The sequence below is a fragment of the Scophthalmus maximus genome, chromosome 10 (genome assembly GCF_022379125.1).
Source record: "Scophthalmus maximus strain ysfricsl-2021 chromosome 10, ASM2237912v1, whole genome shotgun sequence".
Taxonomy (NCBI): Eukaryota; Metazoa; Chordata; class Actinopteri; order Pleuronectiformes; family Scophthalmidae; genus Scophthalmus; species Scophthalmus maximus.
The window spans coordinates 11,042,945-11,069,853 of NC_061524.1; the positions used below are offsets into that span (position 1 = coordinate 11,042,945).

General features: G+C 41.3%; 1 protein-coding gene across 1 annotated transcript; it reads left to right on the forward strand.

Annotated features, from left to right (window-relative positions):
• The first annotated feature begins 19,093 nt into the window (after positions 1-19,093).
• Positions 19,094-26,008, forward strand: btbd3b (BTB (POZ) domain containing 3b). Its single transcript, XM_035606177.2, has 4 exons — positions 19,094-20,114; positions 20,993-21,083; positions 22,956-23,074; positions 23,597-26,008. Exons 1-4 carry the CDS (start codon positions 19,804-19,806, stop codon positions 24,627-24,629), a joined length of 1,554 nt encoding a protein of 517 aa, XP_035462070.1. The 5' UTR covers positions 19,094-19,803; the 3' UTR covers positions 24,630-26,008.
• Positions 26,009-26,909: the final 901 nt, after the last annotated feature.

The window sequence follows — 26,909 nt, forward strand, 5'->3', positions numbered from 1 at the left end:
TATAGTGAGATTCTACTTGCTTTCAACACATGATGTATGGAACAATAAATAAAAACAAGATTTGCTGATTTGACACGAAAATGAGACAGCGCATATTTTTATTACCCAGCTTCAGTTAGTTTTAAGTGACATTACGACCCATTTTACTCCGAAGTAAACACCGTGTTCCATCCTTTTAGTGCAAAATTATAGTCATGCTGACACACACATAAACAATGTAGAAGCAGGCTACATTCAATATTATGCATAATTATATGTATACTACATCGATTTCTATATACGCCACACGCAGGCACAAACATGCGCTCACAGACACAAATAAAAGGGGTTACGGAGAGTGGGTATTGGTGAGCAGACAAGCCGGAGGAGATGGAAGAAGTACACCGGGGGGAATGATGAGAGGAAATGATGCGCATGATGACTGCTGAATGGTTGGCCAGTGGGACAAACCCTGTCAGACTGTCTGCTGAAGGGGTGCAAGACAGAGAGACAGAGAGAGAGAGAGAGAGAGAGAGGTGACTGCAGAGAGGACAAGAAAGAGAGATGGCGCATGAGAAAGCAGGAGAAAAATGATGATCAGTGTCAAAATACTATGACCCCGTGACAACTGATGTTGTCCCTGTCTTGTGTTCCATGACTGCTAAACTTCTGTGCGATTGTGCTGCATCTCCTCTGCGCAGCTGTGGACGGCCAATGGATGATTCCTGACATGAAGGGCTCCGATATAGAAAATCAGGCCAACAGCATGTTTTATTCAGCTCCTATTACATAAATTGCGTGTTGCTGTTCCGATTCGTCCTTTACATGAGTATTTCTGAAGCCCAGAAATGTCTGAGGCTCCTGGTGCTGTATTGAGCGTTGTTTGCTCCTCTTGTCTTGGAGCTTTTCATCTGCAGAGCGGGCCCTCACACAGAAACAATGATGACCCAATTCTGAGTTTGTCTGTCTTATAGCCAGTTCTCTTCTGTCCTAATCATAGTCCCTCAGCTCCAAGAGCTGCCGCGCTACCAAGACAGGAGAGAAAGAGGGGGAGGAGAAGCGGAGGAGAGATAAAAAGAGAGAGACAGAGATACAGAAAGAAAGTCAGCATGAGATGGAGGAAAGAGAGCTAATCTCAAAGGAGGAGGAAGAGAAAGGATAACAAAATATAAAGATGATAGATACTGCATGTTCACAGATATAGATAGAAAGAGAGAAAGACGGAGAAGGTTAAACCACTGCATCGTCTTTGATTCGTTCCCTATGGAGAGTACATCTAAAGGCAGGATTGATTCTATGACAGGTTGCAGAAAAAGGGAAATAGAGTCCTGATGCACAGCGCTCCTTCATCTGCACAGATGTCTCTGGAGATACAGGAAATCAGGTCATTGTGTTCATCATCAGGTGTGACTATACATTTGCAAGCAGTGCTGAGGAACCCTGTTGTGCTTATGTAATATACGATATACACATTACCATTATCATACTTGAATATTAAATGAGCCTATCCAGGTATGCACATCGCTGGTAAGCTGATTTTGTGGAAAATGAAAACAAGTATGTGACACTAAAGGTTGAGACATTATAAGCTACAAAGCTGTTGGTGTAATGATATAGGCACATGTTGTACATAATGTGCATTGTACAGTATGGTGACATGTTGTACTTCCAGTCTTCATGCTCAGCTAGTTGATCCTATTTTACTTTCTCGTGAAAAAAAGTGGTTTGGGTTGGAGCGGTGACTGTCAAAGTTATAAGATGAATGTCATCAATGAAAGGTCCTCATAACACAATGACTATTGTAACAGGTGAGTGTACATGCTTGAGCTGCATCTCGTGAAATCATGCAAGCAGTATATGCAGAATTTTGGAAAGGATTTCAATCCTTACAAAGAAAAAAAAGCAATAGCTTTCTGTGACAGTGTTTTCATGTTGATGTCACTCAGGTTTACTGTCAGTGATACAAATGGACAGGAGCGTAAACACTGGACCAATTGTGCATCCAGCCTGAAAACGTCTCCCTCTCCCAAACACCCTTGTCACTGGGGTTAGTGCCAGCTGGGGAATGTAGGGATGGATTTGACCTTGCCTGTCTCCCCAAATCGGGCAAAGCACTCAGCTAAAGGATGATACTTGATGACGATAGCGAAAATGTGGTTTATTGGAAGAAAAATTATTTATTTTTAACAATATAACTCAGGATGCACCATCTCCCCTTGCACAGCCCTTCTATCATCATTACACGTTATGTTACCAGACAGGACAGTGAAGTCGATGTGAGCCACACACTGCCTCACTGTATCCTCTGTGTCTGTGGTAAGGGAGGTGTGAGTGAGATAGAGTCAACGGTCAAGGGTGCCAAAGCTGGAGAAGCATAGAGCTGGCATTGTGCTGGCAGCGAGCTGGTATGGGGGTGGGGGATTCCTTGCCTGGCAGCGTCTGTGCGAGTAGAGGGACCACATCTCAATGATTCCTAAGCTGTCTGTATTATGCTAAGACATGTATCCTTGAGGGAGCATGACTTGGAGTTCAAAGTCACACAAGGATGGAGATTTAGCGGGGCCAATGAGAAGACACCAGCTACATGCCCTGGATGACATACAGCGCTGCATCTACATGAACTTGTTTGGATAGTTATGCTCATATTGGTTGATATTGCTTCATCTTATTGACAAATCAATACGAGATGATGTGTTTTACACTGATGTGTAGTGAAAAGGGAAATTCACAGCGTAAGATTTACGGCAATGAACAGAATTGACGGTCTTTGAATGCATGGTTTAATAGGCTCATAAATATACACATCTGTGCTATGTTTGTGTATCTGTGCGTGTGTGTTATCTATGAGTTTAAGTGCATGTGTTTCAATTTCCACTGTGTGACATATATCCCTGACATGAGGAGACGAATTACACCCTCAGCTCATTTCCTCCTCCTTTCCAACCTTTGCACAAGGTGACCTTGCATGTAACATAATTTACAACTGAATGACATGTTTGCTGTTCATAGCGCTGCCAGGCTGCATCATCAGTGCTTGTGTTGTGACACATTGCTTAGTCGCTCTGTAGCACTAAATGGTACAATTCAGTGAGGGTGGGGGGACTTTTGCTTCCATATGCTTTCCATCTGCCTTGCTTACACTGATCCTTTTCTTTCTAGAGTGAGACTGCAAAGCATTATGGCATGTATGGGCGGATAAACAAAACGCAGATGTCATTTCAGCGCGATGAGCAACCACCAACTCGTCTCCCTGTAAACTGTGAGCTGAACTGCTACAGAGGAGAATGACTCAATGTGGATTGGGCACTAAAAGAGCTGCTTTGGTACCTGACGACCTCTAAAATATATATATTATACAGCATAAGTGTATGAGGCAGCAACTAAGCTCGAGCTGGACTTCCTTGACTTCTCTTGCGGTCTAAATCACTGACAGTATTGGCCGCAACTTGTCACCCTTTCCCCATGCTCCACCAACCAGTGGCTGATGTAAAATATTGATTTGCATGTCCACCCATATCACCACGCCTTGGCTTTACTGTCAAGTTCATTTAGAAGAAGCCTTTTTAATGGCCCTTAGATGCCAAGCTTGAGGCAGTAGCCAGCTCAGAGGTGGAGAAGCAGTGGAGGGACAGTCCCTCAGGGTAGAAAACACAATGCATACAAGAAGGCAAAAAGGCATAATGCTGTGTAGAGATTCGAATAATCCAGCACTGAGTTTAAAATGACCAATACACTGGCTGCAGTGATGTAAGAAGCTACACATGTGCAAGTAAGGTATTTAGGGCATAAACCTGCAGTTATTCATGCAGAGGGAATACGATGCTTGGTGCATCAAATGAGGTTGTACACTATATTTCCCAATTAGCCATTTCAGCATGGATACACTCTTCTGCTTCATATAAACAGCCAACAGCCTTGCCTGAACTTAGACACACACAGAAACTGAGATACACGCACAAATGGATACACACGGCCACACACAGTCAGAGGGTAAGAAACACTGGTTTATGAGTTGCTTTAGAGACAGAATGGCCTTTGCCGAAAAAAGGGGGTAAGAGGTTACTCTCCGATCGCAGAGTGAGGGTCAGACTTACGTCCCTGGTTCAGTGGTCTGTAGACAGATTTCAGGCTGAAAACTAATGCCACAGGAGACCATGTGAGAGATAACGAGGTGACCTTTTCATGCACATGATCCACATGACAAATTGATGCTAATGCCTCGACTCAAAACAGCTCTGGTCTTCTTCCAAACAGCCAGGTTTCATCGGTTGTATTCATTTTATCTTAACAAGAACGAATGCTGCAGCCCAGGTTAATGAACTCAGCCAGTGGCAGTTTCACACAAAGCAGAGGCTGTTGATAGTTGATGGGTTTGTTTCCCACTTTTTTTCCCCCTCCCACAGTGAATTTTAGAGGTTGCTTCAGTCAGACAACGACACATCCTCTGAGAGCGAGAGAATCCAGTGGCGTTAATTCTCAATGCCATGGTCCCTGACATCGTCTGAATGGCAGAGTGAAGAAGAAAACAACAGAGATAACAGAGGGGGGGGGGGGGGGGGGGGGGGGGGACAAGGTAGAAGGGAGGTGGGCACAGAGAGAGGCAGAAAAAAAGATAGGCCGACATGGGTTGGTGACAGAATGAAGGAGAAAGGCCACATCACCGTCAGTGAGAGAAAGAGTCCAAAAGCCACCGTGTGTCAATGTTCTGGCACTTGAAAAACACACGACCACATGAAAGCCAAGGCATTCTCTGTGCTAGACTGCAGAGTGCAAAGAGGGGTGAGTCACAATATATACTGTAGTTAAACTGGGTGTGGCCAGTTCGAACACAGCCATGCTTGAATAGACATTGCAGGCAGTGTTGTGGGATAGACTGATTAACGGGGAAGAGAGAAGGAGTGGAAGAAGGAATGAGTGAGACAGGATTGGTCTCCATTGCGCTCTCAGTGTGAAATCCAAAGTCTTTATTATAATGTCATTGGCTCATTCTCTGTCCCACTTCTGAAGATTTGCATCATCTTCTCTAAACCCCTGTTTATTTATTTATTTTCATGGAAAAATATAGGTCATGTATTCATACAGACCATACATTTTTAATAGTTGTGCAGCTTTAATTCAAATGTCTGCAATCTGCCCCCGTGAGGGCAATCTGCTGCAGACGCCAAGTATGAATTAAGCACAAACAACACACGAGAGCCCGAGGTATTCAGAAATGTCTGGGCATGTTTTTAATCTGGGCATGATTAAAAACATCCTCCTCAAAATGCGTGCTATGATATTCAAGGTGACGAGAGGACAGAAACCTCTGTATATAACTGTGGCTGATGAGCAAGCCCAGCAGTCTTACTCAGCAGTGGACATGTTGTGCTCTGTGTGAGTCACTTAGAGGACATCTTCAGGCAAAACTCAAAATAGAAGTATAAAATACATATGGAGCTATATCCAACAAAAGTGATAATAACTCAGTGATCATTTGAACCAAAAGACGTGGGCACATGTTTAATAAGCACAATTTTGGGACACAACGATTGCATTAATACGTCTAACTCCATTTCTGGGAGGCATAAGGGAGCCCAGAGGCTGAGGCTGGCCTTTTCCCTCCCAAAGCATGCTCCTTCATTTTCACTTTTCTACCTATCACTGAAGAGAAATAGAGAAAGGGACAGTGCATCTTCAGTACCAATCATCACCACTGTGATTATATGAGTCTAAAATGGAGGCTCAGTCAAATAAGTACCCTGAATCGGCCAAGCTAAAAACACTTGAAGACAGTGTAGAGGACAAGCCTTTGATCGTGACACAAAATTTCTAGCGGGTATTAAAATCCTGAAAGTCACGGAGACTTCTCCAGGCAAGGGGTCTGCTTACACGGTCTTTGTCAACCATGAAATGTGTGCAATGGCAAGAGGGAAAATTCACAAACCAATTCCTTGTGGTTGATCAGACAAGATAACAGTTTAAGTGTGTAGAACAGGACCAGGTTGGATGTCGTTCTAGCAATATTTCCGTGGTATTTTCGAGGAAAGAAAGGATCAAATATTGATATTGTGTTTCCAATGGTTCATTTTACACCCATTTGAATCTGATTGGACTATATCTGTAGCCCTCTGTTTGAGGTTCCTTCTGGTAGGGAACAAGTAAGCACTAACGGTTTCTCGAATGATAGGAGGACATAAAACAACAGTGAGGAGGACGTTACGAACTATATGATTTCTCATTTATTGCTTTTAGCACATCAGCAGTTTGCCAAATGACACTGCATTTCAATTACCACTATTATCCTTTATGATTAAAGCCCTCTGCTTTAAAGGTCAAATTACCACCATTTGCTTTTGTGTGTTGCTTTGGACCTCAGTGGACTGGAATTGCACCTGTGCATCTTCTAATCATTACTGATTATATTGATCTGCAAATAAGGGGATGATAATGGGGTAGTGCATGCAAGCTGTAAAGTCAAATATAATATATAATGGTTGTTTGCACATTAACAATTCAACAGGCTCTCTGACAGCTTTATGCAGTGAAGGCGTATCTACCTTGTTTTTTAAGATGATCATCATCCAACTGCAGCAACAATGCTCCAAATGAAATGTAATCTGTTATTTTATGCATGATAAGAGAAGATTTGACAGGTTCCTCAGCAGAGTGGAGCCATAGTATTATATCTTGAATGCATTAAATTTGCAAAATCAGTTTCCTGCCAGACTGGAAAAACATTTTTATTTTTACGTCATGACTAAAAGTGTAATTGCCAAGAAAACAGAACTTAAACAGTATTAGGCTGAGACATAAGATATTCCAATGTGTGGCCACGCTCTCTGTCAACCAGTGCTCTGATTATAGCCTCTTGATTAAGTATTAGAAAACGCAAGATGAGAAATATGTTCAAAAAACATCAGAATTGCAAATACTAATATAATAAATTTTGAATTTCATAATGTGATCATATTGTATGGGTGAGCATTTATTTGGTCTGTTACCTATACTTCTGAAACAGTAAAACAGTGTTTCAAGTGAACAAAGTCAGGAGGAAACACTCTTCCACCAGAAGAGACCCACAGCTCCAACACACTTAACCCTTTATTCTGTCATATCATATTAACATATTAATTATTAAATTACACAAATTAAAGGCCACCCAGTTCGGACATTATGCTAATGTTAGCATATTAGACTACTTTAGCATGACAGCATGCTGAAATGGCAGGCCGTTTTGAAGCCTCGAGTTTTGTACTTTGATCAGAACCATCTTGGTGTTTTGAAAGCAGAAATACCTATATTTGGAGGAGTGGGGGGTAGGTTCCAACTGAGAGCATGTCCACTGCACCTCCACCGACACCTGCGACCTGCACCTATTGGAGAGTGCAAGCTGTTAATGACTGGCTTTACACGCCCCAAGTACTTTATCGTCTATTTTACTCTAAATAGGACCATAATTTACAAAATGAACACCATGCTGTATTGAAGAAGACTTGAAACTATAAGGATCAAGACCATTAACTCCCCAGGAAAATGTTTACTGACATTGTAAATCAAGTGAGAAATAGGGTCACTTTCTCCAAGACTTCTATAGAAACTGAGTGTGGAAACCAGTGGAGTCGCTCTCTGCTGGTCATTCGAGAGAATACAGGTTTCAGGCCCTCCCGCATTGGCTTCAATTTCAGGACCCGGTGACTACGTCCATTTTCGTCTATGGCTGGGGATGCTGAAAAGGTTTAGATAAAACTGTACGGAGAATAAAGCCTTATGGTTTAGGTAAAAACATAAATTGATTTTTGCCTTACTAGTCATAGGAATCTGTTTATCATCCAACCAATAATTTAGTTTTGTATACTGAGATTTAATTATAGTGTATCAGGGCTCTGACCATTGCCATAGACATTAAGTATTTCCTAAAAGTTTGAAACATGCGTATATTTACAGCGCACTTAAATGGAATGAGTGAATGAGTCCATGCTATTACATAAATGAGTACAGTGTCAACCAAACAACAGCAGTGTCGGTGCTCTAATATTCAGTTCATAGCATGAAAAGAGAGGGAACTAAGTGGGTACGATTTGTACTGTGTCAGGGAACCAGCAGAAATACCACTAAGCTGTGTTATTTACTCAGGGACAGTTTTTACTCTCTTCTTGGCAAACAGAGTTATTCAATCCTGTTGTTATCATCTATACCTAACGAAAAAAGAATGGTATACTTAACGTTGTTTTGTTTTCATTTACATCACATGTAGCATCCCAGCCGTTCTAATTGTAAAATCGAGTTTAGTCAGTTGGGTTAACAATTTATCAGGTTATTGTATTATACAATTATTTCATAAGTGAGCGAGAGCAGCTGGAGAGGAGACACCAACGGTAGAGAGAGACTTGCACTGATGAAGCACAACACTGATGCTTTGGTGAGTCTGATTGTATGTTTGATCAGTCTGAAAGAAGAACGGGGCACCATTTTCAAAAACTCATTCACTGGAGAAGTGTCGTCTAAGTCACTCACCGAAAAGCGCCTGTAACTTTCCAGTACAACTTACATAGGAAAGTTACAGACAGTGAATTGGAGAAAAGAAGAATCATTAAAATAGTGTGGGAATTAAAAGTAACAGTGGAATGCAAAGTAGAAAAGTTAAATGATTTTTGTCTTATTGAAGCTAAAACTGTCCGTTTGATATCTAAAGAATTTATCAGAATTTAGTGAATATTCAAAGTGGACTGGAGTAATTTTTGTCAGACATTGGATGTGGCTGTTTTGAGAAAATTAGTTATTATACCTGCTTTGTGTTGATGTATCATTGAGCCTGATGGTAACATAGCCATGTTAATTCATGAGCAGACAAAATTAATTTCAGTATTTAACACTTGCACTTTCGTATATTTATGCAACAGACCTAATATCATAACACAAATTGGTAAAAAAAAAAAGATGTATTTCATTTGGTGATTTTGTTAGTCGGAGCATGTGTTTCAGCTATGTGACTGTGTGGGAAAATATATATGTGTGTGTATATGTTTTCATCGCTGCAGTAAAGCTGCTCAGCTGACAAACACACCAATGGCCATCGGTGGCACATCAGGGACAGCTGGATGTTGTCATGCAGCCGTAACACTGATGGAAATGAGCTGATTGCAGCTCATGGGCCCCTCCCTCCTATAAATCACCTTCACAGCACTCGGGGGTGGAATACAGCAGCGGCAGGCTGCACCACACCTACTGTACACTACAAGAAAACCCTGCAGCAAACAGTATGTGCAAATGTTTATTTTACTCTTCTGGCACATGGATGGAGGTGACTGCACCAAGGTAGTTTTAGTCGTGTCGTACTTTGCCAGGAAAAATCCCCTAAATGAAGCTTGTGTTAGATGTTTTTGGACCTTAATAACCCAAAACAATTAAATCATATTCTATAAATGCCATATTTACATGGGAAATCTTTTTGAATTCCACCCTGTACTGTATGTGTGCATCGCATATTAAAGTGAAATGTGAAGTTTATCCTGAAGAATTTAATCTATGACATGACAGATATATAAAATACATATTGTACACTGTGACAACATTGTTCTCTTCTGCATGTGCAGTCTTTTCTCTTAGCATGGTGAATGTGAGCTGCCAGGCTTTTACACCACCCACACGGGCTGCACCACTGTCAGACAAATCTGAAATTAGAAAGTAAAATTGCAGCATGCAGCCCTGAAAGCAGAATCATTCTTATTTGTCACCTTTGGCTCCTATTCCGAGATGAATCAAGATGTGAAGAGGTTGATTTGGACTCATAGTGGTGTTAGACTTCATTGACATAAGCACTTTCGAGAATGCAATGTTGTTATAGAGCACAAATGTGACACTGCTTCAGGGTAACATTACTTGTTATCCTGTGCTCTATAAATTATTTTGCAGTCAGGGGTATAAAAGAGTGTTTTAATGTGCATTGGTGCAGTCCCTTATACCTCATTGAGATGCACACAGCATGAGCAAATAGAGCCATCCATCCATACGTTAGCTATATTGCTCATCCTTGAGGGTCGTGATGGCTCTGGAGTCGACAAGCTGTAAGCCGGCCGACAAGGCCTTTGATTCTTGCCAATCAAAAAACATGGAGAACAGTACACTACAAATTTGAAAAACAATAGCATTACTGCCTAAAAAAAATATTTACCTGATGGAAATCTGAAGGAAAATCTCTGAGGATAAATGCCTTTTCTTTTTTTTTTACTTTTTAGCTGTTTTAAAGATACTGCTAAAGTTCACATCCGCAGCAATCTCTGCAACAGGTTTAGTGCTTCAGACGTTCACACCTAGTGAATGTCTGCAAGAGAATATGCTTGAGATAAAAGAAAAAACAGCACGAAGAAAATATGAATTGAAAATAGAACGGAATATGTGGTCAATTTTCATTACTGTCATGCTTTTTAAAGGTGCCAGCACATTATCCTGATTAGTGTCATTTTGCTTGTGTTGCCGATAATAAGATTGGAAAAGGTCGGATTTTTGCCCTGTGGGGTTGCAGTGTGGCTTTGGAGAAATCATGAGAAATTAGCTGTGAGAAGGTTAAAACCATCCACTCCCATCCCAGCAGTAGGTAATTAGTATAAATGAATAAATCTAGGTGGTCGTGGCGTACACTGGATTGAAATTGCTGTGGAAAATTTAAATGTTAATGCAGTGTCAGAGATTAAACTGAGGGAAGGAGAAGGGAGGAGGTCTAGGGTACAAAAAGGATTAAGAATCAGCTTTGAAGGGCTTTTCCCATGTGCTCCACGGAACCATATCTCACTTTTTGCTTTTCCACAGCTTTCTATAGGGACTGTTTTCACTCAGTTCAGAAAACTCAATCTCCTCTCTGACCTTCTCTTGCCCAGCAGTTTCTGTTGATTAACACACACACACACACACACACACACACACACACACACACACACACACACACACACACACGCACACACACACACACACACACACAGAATTTCCTGTTGCAATATGGAATATTGGGGTCACCCGGCAGCATTCACCTTGCAACAACCTACAGCATCAGAATGCTAAAGCATCTCAACGTGAAGCTAAATAACACGCAGAGGTCTAGATTTGAACATGTTTACTGCGTGTTATTTTTCTCCACACACCAGCTCCCTTTCTCTGTGTTTGAATACAATAGATAGATATGATCTAGACAGCTGAGCACATCTTTATTGTTATCCCACTGCCATTCTCCCCCTGCTTTGTTAAGAGTGTAAGGAGACATCCCCTCCTCTCATTCAACAAAAGGGACCCTCATTACAAACCATCTCTGTATCTTTTTCCATCTGTCTTCTCCTCCCTCCCTCTCTCTCTCGCTCTTTCTCACTTTATTTCTCCATGGCTCTATATGCTGGTCAGCTCCTTAGGGGCTCCTTTGTTGCAGCTTCAACACATAAGGAGTCTGTTTAGATACTCATATACATAATCATCACAAGACAACACAGCACAAGTCCTATGGTAATATTGGGTTCAAAAATGCACAAGCTGAAGATACAGTAAGTTGTCCATTATTATGACACAGGCTTCATGTGTAACTACACTGGATCCTGCATCTGCCTGGGATGCAGACATGTTAAGTCGCATCACAGGACGGAACCATATGGCCAGGCTTTTCCAGCAACAGTGGGACTCCTGCCAACCCTGAAACAGCCTCGTCAACACCTTGCTTTCCATATTTCAGGTACAGTGGAGCATGGTAGTGTGCTGCAGGGAAAGGCGACCATGTGGCATGTGGGTCTCAGAGCATACAGGCCTTAGCGCCAATAAGATCTCCAGACTGCTGATTTCATATGACAGCACCTCCTGTCAAGTTGAGGTTATGCTAATCAGTGAAATCCCCTGGTGCGCTGCGTTGGTTGGTTAGAATGAAGAACCTCATGAAAACAGGATTTTAACCCTGTCACTGGCCCAATCAATATTTAAAATCTAACAACTGGGTGGTGTAGGTGAGATGACTAGAAGTCTGTGAAGTTTGTGAAGGCTGAGGCTGAATCAGCAGAGGTCTTGGGGGGCTCATGGGGGTGGGGACATACTGTAACTCTCACCTCCAGCCCCACCCTCAGTGATACGATGACAAGCACACGAGGATGGAGCATTCAACAAATTCGACAGGAAATGAGACGGAAGCTTAATATTATGAAGCGGATTGTAAAAAGAAAACTGGATAGCGCCCCCTGTGGCTGCCCCAGCACCCACACATCAGTAGCATCTCCTGATGGAGATCTCCGGGAACGCAGTTCTATAGCTTGACATCAAAACTCCTGTCAGCAGCTCCACTGCAGTAAGGTACAATAGTATTGCTGGGCAATCGATGTTGGCAAAGTAATTTAGTACATTCCACGTGATTGATTTTAATAAATCATCTGAGCTCATAAAGTGACGCTTTATTACTCTACTAAATGAGTTAAAAAGCATATCCTGCTGCCAAAAGACTTTGTAATTTATGAGTGACATATTGATCTTTATGGTAGTAGAATTAGACAGATGACGAGGGAGATCGTAGTATATTCCTGTGTGGGACTCACGTGTAATGATCAAAAATAATCTTGATCTTCAGAAGACAGAATTCGCTGAAAATCATCTAGATATCCATGCTAGCACTAAATGCTATAAAGAGAAGGCTTTTTAGTCCCTCCAGGCTACAGCAGCACCAATTGATTTATTCTTAGTGTACTGTACATTTCGCCTTTTAAAAATGTCCCCAGAGAAATTTCAGCATCTCCCCATTTACACTCAGCCATATCCTCCCACCTACAATGGTTTACTAGAACCTGTTTGAGGTTAAAAAAAAATCAGACACTAAAAATCATATTCCATTGCCTCCCTGAACTCCTCCCACAGCAGTGCTGCGATCTCTGTGGCCCACCTGCTCCTGTGTGCTGAACCAAGGCAAACATGGATCAAAAAGCCTCCGTCCTCTGCTTAGCACCAGATAGTGTCAGTGATTGCTGGATTCTGTTTTAATAAAAAAGACTTTGAGGTCAGATATTCTGGACAATGGTTATTTTGACCTGGTGTTCCCAACCTTCTGCACAATACAATATGATCAGATTCAGATTCATGACTTCTACCACACAAGTTTTTGCTGCACAACAACTTCAAAACATTTGTACTCCCCACCAATGCCATTGGACAAAACTCATCACTGTTCTTCATTAGCTGACTGCTGACCACCCACTTAATTACTGTTGCTATGCCTCTCGAGTTTTTTTTTTCTCACACAGTACAAATGAAGATCACAATAACACAGGCAAATATGCCACTTGATATATAAAGCTATCAGACAATATAGTTAAAAAATAGTAATAACTGCACTAATTTTCAGTTTCCCCTGATTTATAGTGTGGCCTTTACTTGTTCACATGGAAAGCGGCACACATACAGTTCAGTGTTTTATTAAGTGTTCATACATAGTCTCCTTAAGACAAGTTCAGACTACACGACTTTCAAGGTCGCTGGATCGCTGTGCAGTACAAACAGCACAACTTGTTGTCTTCTGATTGGACATCTTGCAGCTGTTGCAAGTTAATACTACACGACCGAGTTGAGGAAGGGGGTCACACACTACAGGGTCTTTCACAAGGAAAAAAAAACTGACTACTATATCTGGTGTCCAAGAAAACAAAAAATAAAAGCTTCTGCAGCTCTATGTCATTGTCTGACCTCCCCTTGTGCTTGGCTCCCCTTACAACTGAGTTACAAATTCCTGCACACAGATTCTTTTATTTTTCTTACCTTTTAACGGCTTTTATACATTTACAAATCTGATTCTTGACAATCAAATGTGATGCGTTCATATTGCTTTCAATATTGGCCCCATAGGTGACCATTCAAATTAGTCCAAATGAACCTCCTGCTCTTCAGTGTCAGTGTTATTGTTGATTTGTCTAGATATTCATTCTGCTAAAAATCCAGTCAGAGTCTGTCTCTCGAATCGCGAGAGTTCACACATAGCAACTGCGATTGCAAAACAAAACCGATTTGCCTTAGATCTTGGCCGTTTGTCGGCGAGTTCCACAATTTTTTAGCAGGCGGAAAATCAGGCAAATCAACAAGCAGTTATATGGAGTATACTGTGCTTTTTAGCTTAGAGAAAAACAAACATGCTGAAAATGCATCTTATATTGGGGCAGACAAAAACACTTTCAATCCCATTACTTACACTTTTCAATTTGGAAAGCTTAAATAACCCATTCAAACTCTCACTCAGTACAGCCCCCTATTGAGATATCCAAAACTTGAGAGACCTGCCATGCCTAGTTACAGTTGTTAAGCTGTAGGTTTAATGAATAGTCAGTAATTAAAAAGTCAAAGTCATGAACCTCTTTCCACCTGATCATAGTATTTGTTGCGAGTGATCTTTAAAACAGTATTGTAACAGAGGTCGGTTACAACTCCTCCTAGTCGGACCCTTCCAGCTTTCCCAGTTTCCAATATACAGCAAATCTTGTTATCTCTCAGTATGCAGTGTACCATGTGAAGTTATTACAAAATCCTGTTCATTGAGTTCAATTTATTTTTAGCAAGGCCCAAGAAAATTAAGTCAATTAATTTGAAACACAGCCATGTCTAGCTAAGCAAACATTAATGAAAGGTCCAGATTTAATCACCAACTCTGACGAAAGTCAGAAGAAGTGTGATCAAATACCATAGATTTAAACCTTGAAAATAATACATTTATTGTGAGATGGTACAATTTTAAAAAATATAGCATCTTGTAATATTGCAGAGACGTACTTAGTTTTGTTGTATGCTGTAAAAATTTAATTAAAAGGTGAAATGGCAATTAGGTGTTGCACATACAAATCAGGACCAGGCTCAGACAATAACCCCCATAGTCAATGGTCTAGACTTGCCCCTCTACAGCAAAGGCACCGATTCCTTCACACGGGGACGAAACTATGCTCACACATGAACTGAATTAACCGCAGGGCAGTTTACGTGTTATAAATGCTAAGACCACCTCGTACCATGCAAAAAACACTTACAGTAATCATGCCAGAAATTATGGCTATCAAATTCCATATGACGGCAGAGAGAGAGAGTGCGATGAGCGAGCAGCGGTAGAATGTGTGTAGGAGTCGGAGTGTGAACATGTGGTGGGCCAGGGTTAGAAGGTCTTCTCTACAGTGTCATTACTGTGTCCACGCACTCAGCAGCACGCATACACACACACACACAGACACACACGCACACACAGATAGACAAAAACAGATACATAGAAACAGAAATGGATAAATACTGTCTGTGTGGGGTAAATGTGCCTCTGTTAAAATGGCCGTTCTTGTGCCTGTAATCCGGAGCGGTTTGTGGCTCTTGCAGTCATTCTACAGTCTCTGTGCTATCTAGGCAAGTCAAATTACCCCCATACATCTTCTGACTGTGACATATTGATTGTAAGCCGAAGGAGAGGCTATCGTCTCATCTATGGCGTTAGCCCATTTGTTGGACGAGACATCGTTAGAAATTCATGTTGAACAACACATGATTGGGGTTTTTTTAGAAGTAAAAGAGTGTTTATCTTGTTTATTCAACTCCAAAGCTGATAATGCAACAGGGGCTAAATATGATGGTCCTTGTAAACGAACAGAAAAAGAGCAACAGAGCCACGGTCAAAAATAAGTTTCAGTTTCATGAACACATTAACTTGCATATAGACATTTATCTACACACACACACACACGCAAAGTGTTTGTGCATGACTGCCGGCTGTCTCTCCCAGACCCCGCTGACTTAACAGCTCTCTTTTTTCAGAGTTCGGAGCTCCATCTCTGGGCAGGCGCCATCACTTCCGCCCCTTCCACCTGTCAGGTGTCGTTGCCTGCTTTAATGGTGGCGGAGAAGCGGGCAGGCAGCTGTGGGTGCTGGGGCTGAACGCTGGACGAGCTGCTGGATCCTGTCCCTGCCTCCGTGTGCCAGGGCCTGCATCACAGTTCATCCAAGCCTCTCAGCAGGTGTCTCTCTGCAGAAGAGCCCTGCCACTACACAGGGCTGCATCTCACCAGGAGAGGCAACAGTCACCTCGACAACATCACCACTGACTTCAGAGGGTTTTGAAGAAAGTAGAAAATGAAAAAAATATTACTACCGAACTCATGATCACTAATATAACTACCAAAAGCAGCTTACTATGAGCGCAGGCCAGCCATTGCAATGCACTGTCTAAAAGCCACTAATGCACGATTTTTTTTTCTGATAGGAAAATATGTACTGTAAATATATGCACATTTTTTGCACGCAATACATGGAAACTATTTGAGCTTGTGGACAAAAAATTTAAACAGTGTTGATACTTTTCCCATTAACAACGCTACCATCACGTTGGCATTTCGTTGATCGTTGCCTAGCAATGGTGTTTGCATAATGGGCTATAATTAACATATTATCATGAATGTGCTCCCATGCTGCAAATATGACTTTACCAATTAAATTACAATACTTATTTGAAGTCTTTGACTTGGGTGATCCGTGCTGGTGAGTGAACCTGGTCAAGGCAGTGATCATTTCACTGGACAACGTCATACTATGCATTCAAATTTGCAGGCGAGCAGGGGCAAGAGAGAGGGAGGGCAGGGTTCTGAGGGAATACGGCAGTCAGCTCACAGAATGTAACGCTTTTGTCTCCGCTTCAACTCAGCTTTTCAAAAACCCGCTCTGCATTACTCAACTTTTAAACACAGTTACAATAATAAACGTGAAAAAAAATTGGACGTGAAATAACATTTTTAAAAATGCTCTCAATGAGAGAGAGTGCTCTTGAATAACGATAGGAAACAAACTCCTTAAGACACAGAACAACAAATTTTTTTTAAAGGTACCTGACTATTTCTATTTTTTCATGTCTTTTATGTATTTCACTGTGACTGCTGTTAAATCTTAAAAGATGAAGGTATTCTGGTGCAACTACTTTCAAGATCAAGATGCTGCACTGAGTACTGTCATCCAGAAGAAATCAACAAAGGCACTTCTGCTGCTTTTTAACTTCATCTTTTGAAGTTAACACTGAGGCTGGAGTATTTCCAAGCACCAAATTATGAGGGGAAATGTGTCCTAGTGTCCACAGTTTCAGAGACATTATTTCAAAACCATAAAACAAAGACAGGTGAGATGTGTTGAGCATGGATTATTTCAAAATATCTCTTTTAACATTTGTGCATATGGGACAGCTTGTTCTTGTGCCAAATTAATCTTTAAAAATTAAATGAGAACTAACAGCCTTTGTCGACTGTACTGCTGATTGCTGTGCTACTACAGTCATTCTAATGTTTTCATTTTTCTGTGGAAATGTGTGACTGCGAGATGACAAAGTGTGAGACAAAGGTGATGTTGACACCGTGACAACACCATCATTACTTCCTCCTCTCACTCCTACCTCGGACTGTGTGAATAACACAATTACATTTTCTGCTGATGAATGGAGAGTAAATGTAATTAAAGAAAGCAGGAAGCCGTTCACAGTAATAGAGAATGACATCCTCTTTATCATATGGGCTGCTAGACCACGATGCCAGATAAATCACTAAAACTGTTGGTTTTACATGTTTACTCTGTCACCATTCGTCAACAATGCTTTTGAAACATTTCAGTTTAGTGGTTTGTAAACACACAGCAGAAAATTCATAGCGTAAATATAAAACACCTGTAGATTAAGATTGCTTATTGTTCACTGTGAAATAATTAATTGTTAAACACTGCAGAGCAACATTAGGACATACTTCACTATCATCATTGTTTTTAGGTCTGTACACTACATTTCTATCCTGCTGTTGCTTGTGGATGTGGTTACCAAGGTAACATCTCTAGTGGCCTGCAATTTAGAGTATGGTGCCCTGTAATGTTAGCTCCATGTTACCATAGCAAATTTCTGTTCCACGGCACACGCTGTACGAGGGGGCTTAGTGGTCCAATGCTCCTCAGTGCAGCAAACACTGAGACAGTTAATTAGGGTTTATGGAAAAATCAATGTGACAGTGCTTCAAGGAAAGACTTTCTCAGTTACATTTCCTTTATTCATTCAGCTCTTTTTGTCTTGCAATCTTAAAAATTAGAATCTGATGTAATCAGCAATTTAATTTTTACTGCTACTTTTAACGGTAGTAACAGTGCTACTTAAGGAAATACTATTTTCAATGCAAGCTACATACAGCAGTAGTACAGTCATTTCAATACAACACCATAAAATAAGAGATACCAAACTACTGTTGCATCTGACAGCATTTCCTAACATGTGAAATCACTACCAAAAAGCTAAATCATCCCGGCGCTTTAAATAGAATACCCACTGTGCACAGGCCCAACTAGACAAGAAGAGCAAAGGAACTGTATGCATTATACATTGTGCAAAGAGTGCATTACATTTATAGCCCCATGTACTCTCCTGAAGAGATGACTTAACAAGAAAGCTTAAGTACATGTGTATGTTCTTGGTTGGGAGTGGAGGCAGTTGGTTTTCAAAAGAGAGAACATTGATGATATTGCACAGCAGTTTCACAAGTTTGCAATGCTAAAACTGGATGTTAATTCATATCGCAAATATTGAGAGAAACATGAATATCAGCTAATTGCAAAATTCCACATTGTCAAATTCTAGTAGGATAAGAATAGTTTGTGTATTGTGTAATCGATTTGATGATTCTGCTGTAAATATGTGGACTTGCATCCAAAAAGTTCCTTGAATGGCAAAAGAGGTTTAGAGGTCAGAAGTCCAATCAAAGCAGAGAAGAACAAAGAATTGTAAATTCAACTGTATGTATACATGTGTGCAAAGCTCATTAAAAAAAGACGTATGACTGTCAGAGGATGCATGAATTAAGCAAATTCTGCCCTTAAAAAAGAGCATGTACATTTGCATTGCCCTTTTGATTAATAGCACAGAGTGTGTGTTAGCTCTAGTGCAAAGTGAATGCTGTGGTTTCAGATAAGGCAAACAGAGGAAAAACAACTATAGATTAATATATTGTTCCTTTGGAGCATGGCTGTCACTTTAATAGAGACATTGACTATTGCATATTCAAGTATGTGCTGCACTAGGCTCCATAAGCCAATCATGAAGGCTGCGTGCTGCCATTGGCTGAGCTCCAGAGGGAGCCGTGCACTGTGCTGAGAGGGGCGGGGGGGGGGGGGGGTTCTCTATCTCCTCTGCACTCTCCCATTCAACCTCTGTAGTCAGCAGAACGAGCAGCTGAGCAGAGCAAGACAGCATCTCCACGGCGACAGCATCCTGCAGATGACTCTGCTCAATGGAGGAGAGGGAGGCGGGGGGAAAGAACAAGAGCCGGAGAAAGAATCGTAGATCCACAAAGGAAGAGAGACCGAGGGAATCACAGGAGGAATAAAAGTGGCAAATGAAAGGAACTGAGTAAACACACGCGCTGCCCGACCGAGGACCACTGCAGCTGTACTAAATCTGGGGCTGTCAGGCCAACCCTCAGCAGAGCAGTGAGTGAGCGAGGCAAGGAGTCCGAGGAGAAAAAGAAAAAGGATTTGAAGAGCTGATCACATCACTCTGGACAAGCAGGGATGGGAACCCCAAGAGCTTCTCCGTCAGCAGTTCAAACTTCACACTGGAAAAGTGCCTGGGATCACCAGTCTGAGCCTGCCTCTTCAGAAGAGTGAGAAAAAAAGAAAACATCAACGGGCAAAGCAAGAGAGTTAGTTCCCGAAAGGTGAAACCTCATACAGGATCTTTGACTACTGCGCTGCCGAGTTCAGCTCAAGTCTCTGCTGTCCTCTTCCCAAGTCCTCCCTCACACCTGCCTGACGCTGGTGAATGTGTTCTCTGCATGCACGCCCACTGCTCGGCAGTTGAACACACTCATGGTCGATGCCAAGGGAAGGAACATGAAATGTCTGACTTTCTTCTTAATGCTTCCCGAGTCAGTGAAAAGCAAGTCAAGTAAAAGCTCCAAGAAAGGCAATGCCAGTGGCAGCTCCAAGCTGCCTCCCGTCTGTTATGAGATAATCACTCTGAGGAGCAAGAAGAAAAAGAAGATGGCAGCGGACATTTTTCCCACCAAAAAGCCGGCATCCACCACCACGGTGCAACAGTACCAGCAGCAGAACCTCAACAACAACAACACCATACAGAACTGTAACTGGCAGGGACTCTACTCCACTATTAGAGAAAGGTATGTGCGATCCAGCGAGCCTTTACTGTGGATTCCTCATCCACAGTTCAACTATATATTAAATGCCAAATTTATGATCAGAACATTCATTTCATGTAAAAATGTGTTATAAAAAAGCACCTAGTTAAGCTAATTGCTCATGTATATTGAGGTCTGTGTGAGTTTGTGTGTGTGTGCGAGGGGGAGTATGGGTGGGTGTTCCCCCTGCCCTGCCCTCAATCTGCTGGGGGTATCTCTGTTTACACCCTCTCCTGCTCCTGCAGACTTGGCCACTCTGACATAACAGAGGGCGGTCAGGCACCGGGTGTGTTTGATATCCACAACAGGCAGAGGCTGCTCTGTGCTAGAGGCAAAATATTTACCTTGGCCTATCAGTAAAAGACCCCAGCTGTCCAGGGCAAAATGTGTGTTTTTCCAACCTGGCTTTGTTGTCGCTCCAGAACATCACGGGGCTGTTTACCCACCCCTGTGACATGTTCCACTACTCAATAATATATGAACACCGCTTTATTGTTGGTCCCATTCTTTCACAGCGGGGATTTTCCATTCAGTTCATTGTCTGGTCTGTCTGTCTGTCTTTATGGAGTTATAAAAGTTTACGTTGAAAAATGATTTTGGTGCGCGCTCTAAGACCAATAAAATGTTTTCAGTCTCACATGAAGCAATTGGGACACTTCAAACAATCATTAAACACTATTCTTAGAGAAGCATCAAAGACACACACACACAAACACGTTACTATTTTTGCATGATATGTTTGCTTTACATGTAAGATATGTTTCCTGTCTCACCCTTTTCCTTTCCAAGCAAATGGACAGAATAATTAACAGTATGTAGATTCATCATCTCCTGGTTTTTGTGCCTCTTGCCCTTTGTAGAAATTCGGTAATGTTCAACAATGAGCTGATGGCAGATGTTCACTTTGTGGTGGGTCAGCCTGGAAAACCCCAGCGGCTGCCAGGACACAGGGTAAGATATTCATTCACCAGTAAAATCCCGGTAGCAGGGAGGAAATTAACACACACACACACACACACACACACACAATCCGAACAAAGAATTGTGAGCATCATATCAGCATAAAAATAATCTAACTCATTGCCAGCAGTAATGAAACTGAAATCCTTTGTGCTCCACTCTCACTTCCGCACCATGTGTCTTTTCGAGACAGTCCTCAATTATTTATGTAAATGAGGCTGAAAGATAGAGGCACAGAGTGAGCGAAGGAGGAAGGGATATCCTCTCCGGCAGTCAGCTCACAGAATGGATCGCTTTTGTCTCCGCTTCAGCTCAGCTTTTCAAAAACCCGCTGTGCAATTACTCAACTTTTAAACACAGTTACAATAATAACGTAGAGATTATGGTTGATTCAACTCAGCCTCTCACACCATAGAAACCTTTTTGTACTCATTTTCTTGATTAGCTTGTGAATTTTGGAACAATCGAACAATGACTCTAATATAAATGGTTTTGATTATTATAAATGGGCCCACATTTAATCGGTCTATCCTACCCACAGGTCGACATCCTCTGACTTCTTTGTCTCGTCCTCCTCTGACCTCATAACTCTTTCAAGATGTTCACATAAATGATTGATTATGGTTCATAGTTGTGAAGAAAACACATGCCACATCATGATGTCTTCTATAAGCGAATATGATTACAATGTTCAAAATTATACCTGGTAAGTGATTCTGTAGCCATGAATTTGGCTTGGATAGCCACTCCAAATGTGCACTGTCTGATGAGCCCTGTATGGCACATCTTTTTTTGTTCTTTATATGGGATCAAAATTTATCATCTATGATTGGAAGCTGCAGTGCATTTATTGAATGCAGTTATGTTGGGTCATTGTGGATGACTAGACTGCACTTTATTCCAATGGAATAAAATGACGTTCGGCACTACAATCTTTATTGTGTCCATTTGGCAGGAAGTCAGATAACAAAGTTATATCCTTCCAAGATGGAGGATGCAGCCAGCAGCTAAAACCTGTAATATATGTGAACATCTGTAAAACACAATGGGTCAAGAGGTGGAACTAATCTCTTTCTAATATGCATTATCTATATTCTAGTCTCTAATTTCATATAAAAGACTTGTGAACGGTCTTTCAAAAAATGAAATTTCAGTGTGAAACAACTAGCGCATTGTTTTCAGAAACACACAAGCTTTAGAATGGATTTACTGCAATTTAAATCACTCAAGAGAGTCTGTATGCCTTTGGAGAAAATATTTACCACCCACATACCCACCTACACAGTTGTCATGCATAAGAACAAACACACACACACACACACATATATATATATAAAACAGACATGCTCACAAAGGCCTAAAACATTAAATGTGTACAATTACAGGATTCACAGCCCTGTAGTGTTATTACTGAACTAATTAGTGTTCTTATGTTGCATCTGATTTCATCAGATAAGTCATTCATTTCTGAAAATTGAACTTTTCTTGCACTCTGTTCAGTTGTGTTATTAGGATTTCCAGTTTTTTTTCTTCCTTTTTCTTGTTTTTTTTTTACCAGAAGCAAGTGTGTTCATTAGAAATCTGCCTCCCTGTCCTCAGGCAAAATAGTTACTGACTGAGCACTGCTCATTATGTGAGAAACTTAACAGGGTCTATCTCTCAAGTGATTAGAATTGAAGCACCGTTCAATAATCAGAGAGAGATTTGTGTTGTATATAAGAGAGAGAGCTACATATCCTATTTCAAATGATATATTTTTTCAAAATGTCATGTGGTTTTCAATGAAATCGCTGTCAAACTATTGCATATTTTCTTTTTTCGCTCTTCCCTCTGTCACTTTTTTTTCTCTTCTCCTTCCGGCAGTATGTTTTGGCTGTGGGCAGCTCAGTGTTCCATGCCATGTTTTATGGTGAACTGGCAGAAAACAATGATGAAATCCATATTCCAGATGTGGAACCAGCAGCATTTCTGGCAATGTTGAAGTAAGGATTTTTCTCCTCTTCCACATCCTGCACTTTTATTCAGCTGGCCCTCTTCTTTTGATGTGACTCTTTCTTCTTTAAACAAATAATGTCATCCATGTACATAACGGCAATTCCAATTTCATGTTGGCGAAAAAAGCGATGTTTGGTAAAACTGGCTTACATCTGTCTTTAGCACGTCTTGTAAAAAAGTGTTTAGCACTTACACTGTAATAGAGAGCTTACATAACAATGTCTATTTTATATTTTATGCATCCTTGCAGGCAAGCTTCAGAAGGTGGTAGACGAAGGTGTAGGAGTTTGATTCGTTTGCACAGTGATTTCACTCTGAGGAGCAGATTATTTTATTCCAACATGGCTATTACAGTTATGTTACATATAAATTGGTACTATTTTATAACGATTATCATCTTAACCAACATGTTAACACCATATTCCATTGCATGTCATGTGTTTGGTTTTGGATGTTGTATTTGGTGCTTTGTCTATAAAGCTGAGAAAATTTAATTTGTATGTCAACAGGTACATTTACTGTGATGAGATTGACCTGAGTGCCGACACAGTGCTGGCCACTCTTTATGCTGCCAAGAAGTACATTGTCCCTCACCTGGCACGTGCCTGCGTCAACTTCCTGGAGACCAGCCTGAGTGCCAAGAATGCCTGCGTGTTACTCTCCCAGAGCTGCCTGTTCGAGGAGCCGGAGCTGACACAGCGCTGCTGGGAGGTGATTGATGCTCAGGCAGAGCTGGCGTTACGCTCGGAGGGCTTCTGTGACATCGACGCCCAGACCCTGGAGAGTATCCTACAGCGAGAGACACTCAACGCTAAAGAGATAGTGGTATTTGAGGCAGCGCTCAGCTGGGCTGAAGCTGAGTGCCAGAGACAGGAGCTTAACTTTTCAACTGACAACAAGCGCAAGGTTTTGGGCAAGGCCATGTACCTGATACGTATCCCTACAATGGCTTTGGATGATTTTGCCAATGGAGCAGCCCAGTCGGGCGTGTTGACGCTTAATGAGACTAATGACATCTTCCTGTGGTACACAGCAGCCAAGAAACCTGAGTTGCAGTTTGTCAGCCAGCCCAGGAAGGGCCTAGCGCCCCAGCGCTGCCACAGATTCCAGTCCTGTGCCTATAGAAGCAACCAGTGGCGCTATCGGGGCCGCTGTGACAGTATACAGTTTGCGGTAGATAAAAGAGTTTTCATTGCTGGGTTTGGACTGTACGGATCTAGCTGTGGCTCAGCAGAGTACAGTGCCAAAATTGAGTTGAAACGTCAAGGAGTACTGCTGGGACAATATCTCAGCAAATACTTCTCCGATGGTTCCAGCAACACCTTTACGGTGTGGTTTGAGTATCCAGTCCAGATCGAGCCAGATACATTCTACACTGCCAGTGTGGTTCTGGATGGAAACGAGCTGAGCTACTTTGGACAGGAAGGCATGACGGAGGTGCAGTGTGGGAAAGTGACATTTCAGTTCCAGTGCTCCTCTGACAGCACTAACGGCACAGGGGTGCAGGGGGGACAGATTCCTGAGCTCATCTTCTATGCTTGACAACACCTGTGCACATTATTGACTGATCTTGAATGAAAATTATCACTTTGTGAATAGTGCCACGTTCTGTTATTTATTTTTGTCACTGCTGTACAAAAAAAAAATCTGATTTCAGACCTGTGAAATGGGCTCATGTAGTTTTGATTTTTGTAAATAGACCACTTGAGTAGGACCACGTCTATTGCAAGATGTTGGATGCCAAAATACGTGGATGAACAAAAGTTCTAAAAGATTAGAAATATGTTGCACAAGATGTGCATGTACATATGAACATATGTAAATTCTGAAATGTATATGATGCCACAATTGTGGCCAATGCTGGCCACTAAGATATCTTATATGATGAATATGCTACAGTATGTTTATTATGTCTATGCTTGCATAGAATGCACATATAGAGCAGCAATACTTCACATTCTATTATCTACGATGAGCATTTCCTGTCACGACACACTCTGGACCATCAGTATTATAATAAAAGTCAAAAAGGTTGTATAATACTCAAAGCAACATTTCAGGCCATGATTACGGGCAAAAACACTGTTTGTCCTATTGTAGTGGGCAATACCCATAAGACATTTGTATTTGATTGGTTTCAATTGAATCTACAGCTTTTTGATACTTTGAATCTAGTAACAGGGCACGTAGAGAGGGCTCGAGGGGTCTTAGAATAGGGAGCACTATATATAATGAGACACGTAACCCCTATGGTATGTCTCTGTAGCATGTTGCTCTGCACTACACACATCTCTGTCACTCCAGTGAGGTATCATTTAAATCAGTGTCATTATGTTTACAGTTAGAATTAACTTAAAGTGGCCACCATTCATCACTACAAGGTGTAGCGGAAGATTTCTTTTGGTTTACTGTTGGAGTCTGTCTGCACTGCAGTACTTACAGCATGGGCAGAACAGTGCAGTTTCATCTGACCTGTACCACTTATTGTTACGGCGCCTTGGTTTTGTTTACAGAAAAATGATTAACGATTGATTTAATGTGAGAAGCTGTATATCTTTCGGACATTTACTACTCTTTGCTAAAAACCCTTAGCACTCTGAACTGCTGGGCACTCCCTACCATTGGATCATACAGTCTCAGTATTTGCAGAAGCATACTATTAATGCTACAGAATTGCACAGATGCTGCTTTGTAATTGATTGGATTTGATTTTCCTATTATTTTTGACGAGACAGAATTTGTTTTTTGATTTAATGTGCTACTAAATATTTTTTGGTGTGGGTTTAACATCCACAGGATTGTCTGCTGATGACAATAAATGGACAAACTGGTGGTCATGTCCTGTGTTTACGTGCTACAGTGCTGGGAGACCAACGAATGTGTATGATTGTTGATGATGCAAATAAACAAAACAAGTGGTACATATGGGTTGCGTACACCATCTGTCAAAACAGGAATATCAAACTCTTTTCCATACTTTGTCTGAAATTAGAAGATGAGGACAGATAATGCTCTTTGGCACTGCAGTGATTTAAAATGTCAAGGAGACCTGCCTGTTGATTGATGATCCCTTTCTTGATGCAACATATACACCCTGATTTTTGTCTTTCTAAATCCTCACCATATTCACATCCCACTGAACTATATAACACAATGATCCCCCCCCCCCAATAAGACTTTTAATAGGCTACAATTTTAAAGAATGGCCTTTTGAGGTGCAATCGATTCTGTGATAAGACAGGTTGGCAAACAATTGAACTGTTGGAACAACCTTGAAGTTTCACAGACTGCATTCATAAAGAATTGCTGCTAGACATGATCATCAAGTTTCAGTAGTTAGAGAAAAAATTAGATTAGGATCCCAAATATCTATAAAACAATTATAAAGTGTTGAATTCCATGAATACCATTTTGACTGGCTGTTATGTCTGCTGATAGGAAAACAGCAGAGAAAAAAGAAGAGAATTTCTGCTCAAGTTCCAATCTTTGTCTTACAGACATCACTGTGTTTGCATTGTGTTGAATATACAGTTAAAAATCCTAGTCAGATACAATTGCCCATGCACTGACAGAACAATGAATTAACAAAGACACTTCATAGATTTTTTTCAAAAGCAAGATGAGTCATTTACTGAATCTCAAGATAAATCATATATCTTTGTGAGCTGTATGTTCGAAAAGATAATCACTTCTGAGAGCATATGGCAGGTACTTGATTACCAAGGCACTCAATAATGCTGAGACCAAGTTTGACATTGCCAATGAGCATGAAGCCCTTGATAAATTGAACTCAGTATGTTGGGGGACTTGGTGCTACGGCAC

Bases quoted from the DNA above. Each gene is read 5' to 3' on its own strand.
- btbd3b (XM_035606177.2), top strand. From the start codon at position 19,804: ATGGTCGATGCCAAGGGAAGGAACATGAAATGTCTGACTTTCTTCTTA. The intron at 20,115-20,992 runs GTATGTGCGATC...TGCCCTTTGTAG, and splicing joins TACTCCACTATTAGAGAAAG to AAATTCGGTAATGTTCAACA. The intron at 23,075-23,596 runs GTAAGGATTTTT...GTATGTCAACAG, and splicing joins GCATTTCTGGCAATGTTGAA to GTACATTTACTGTGATGAGA.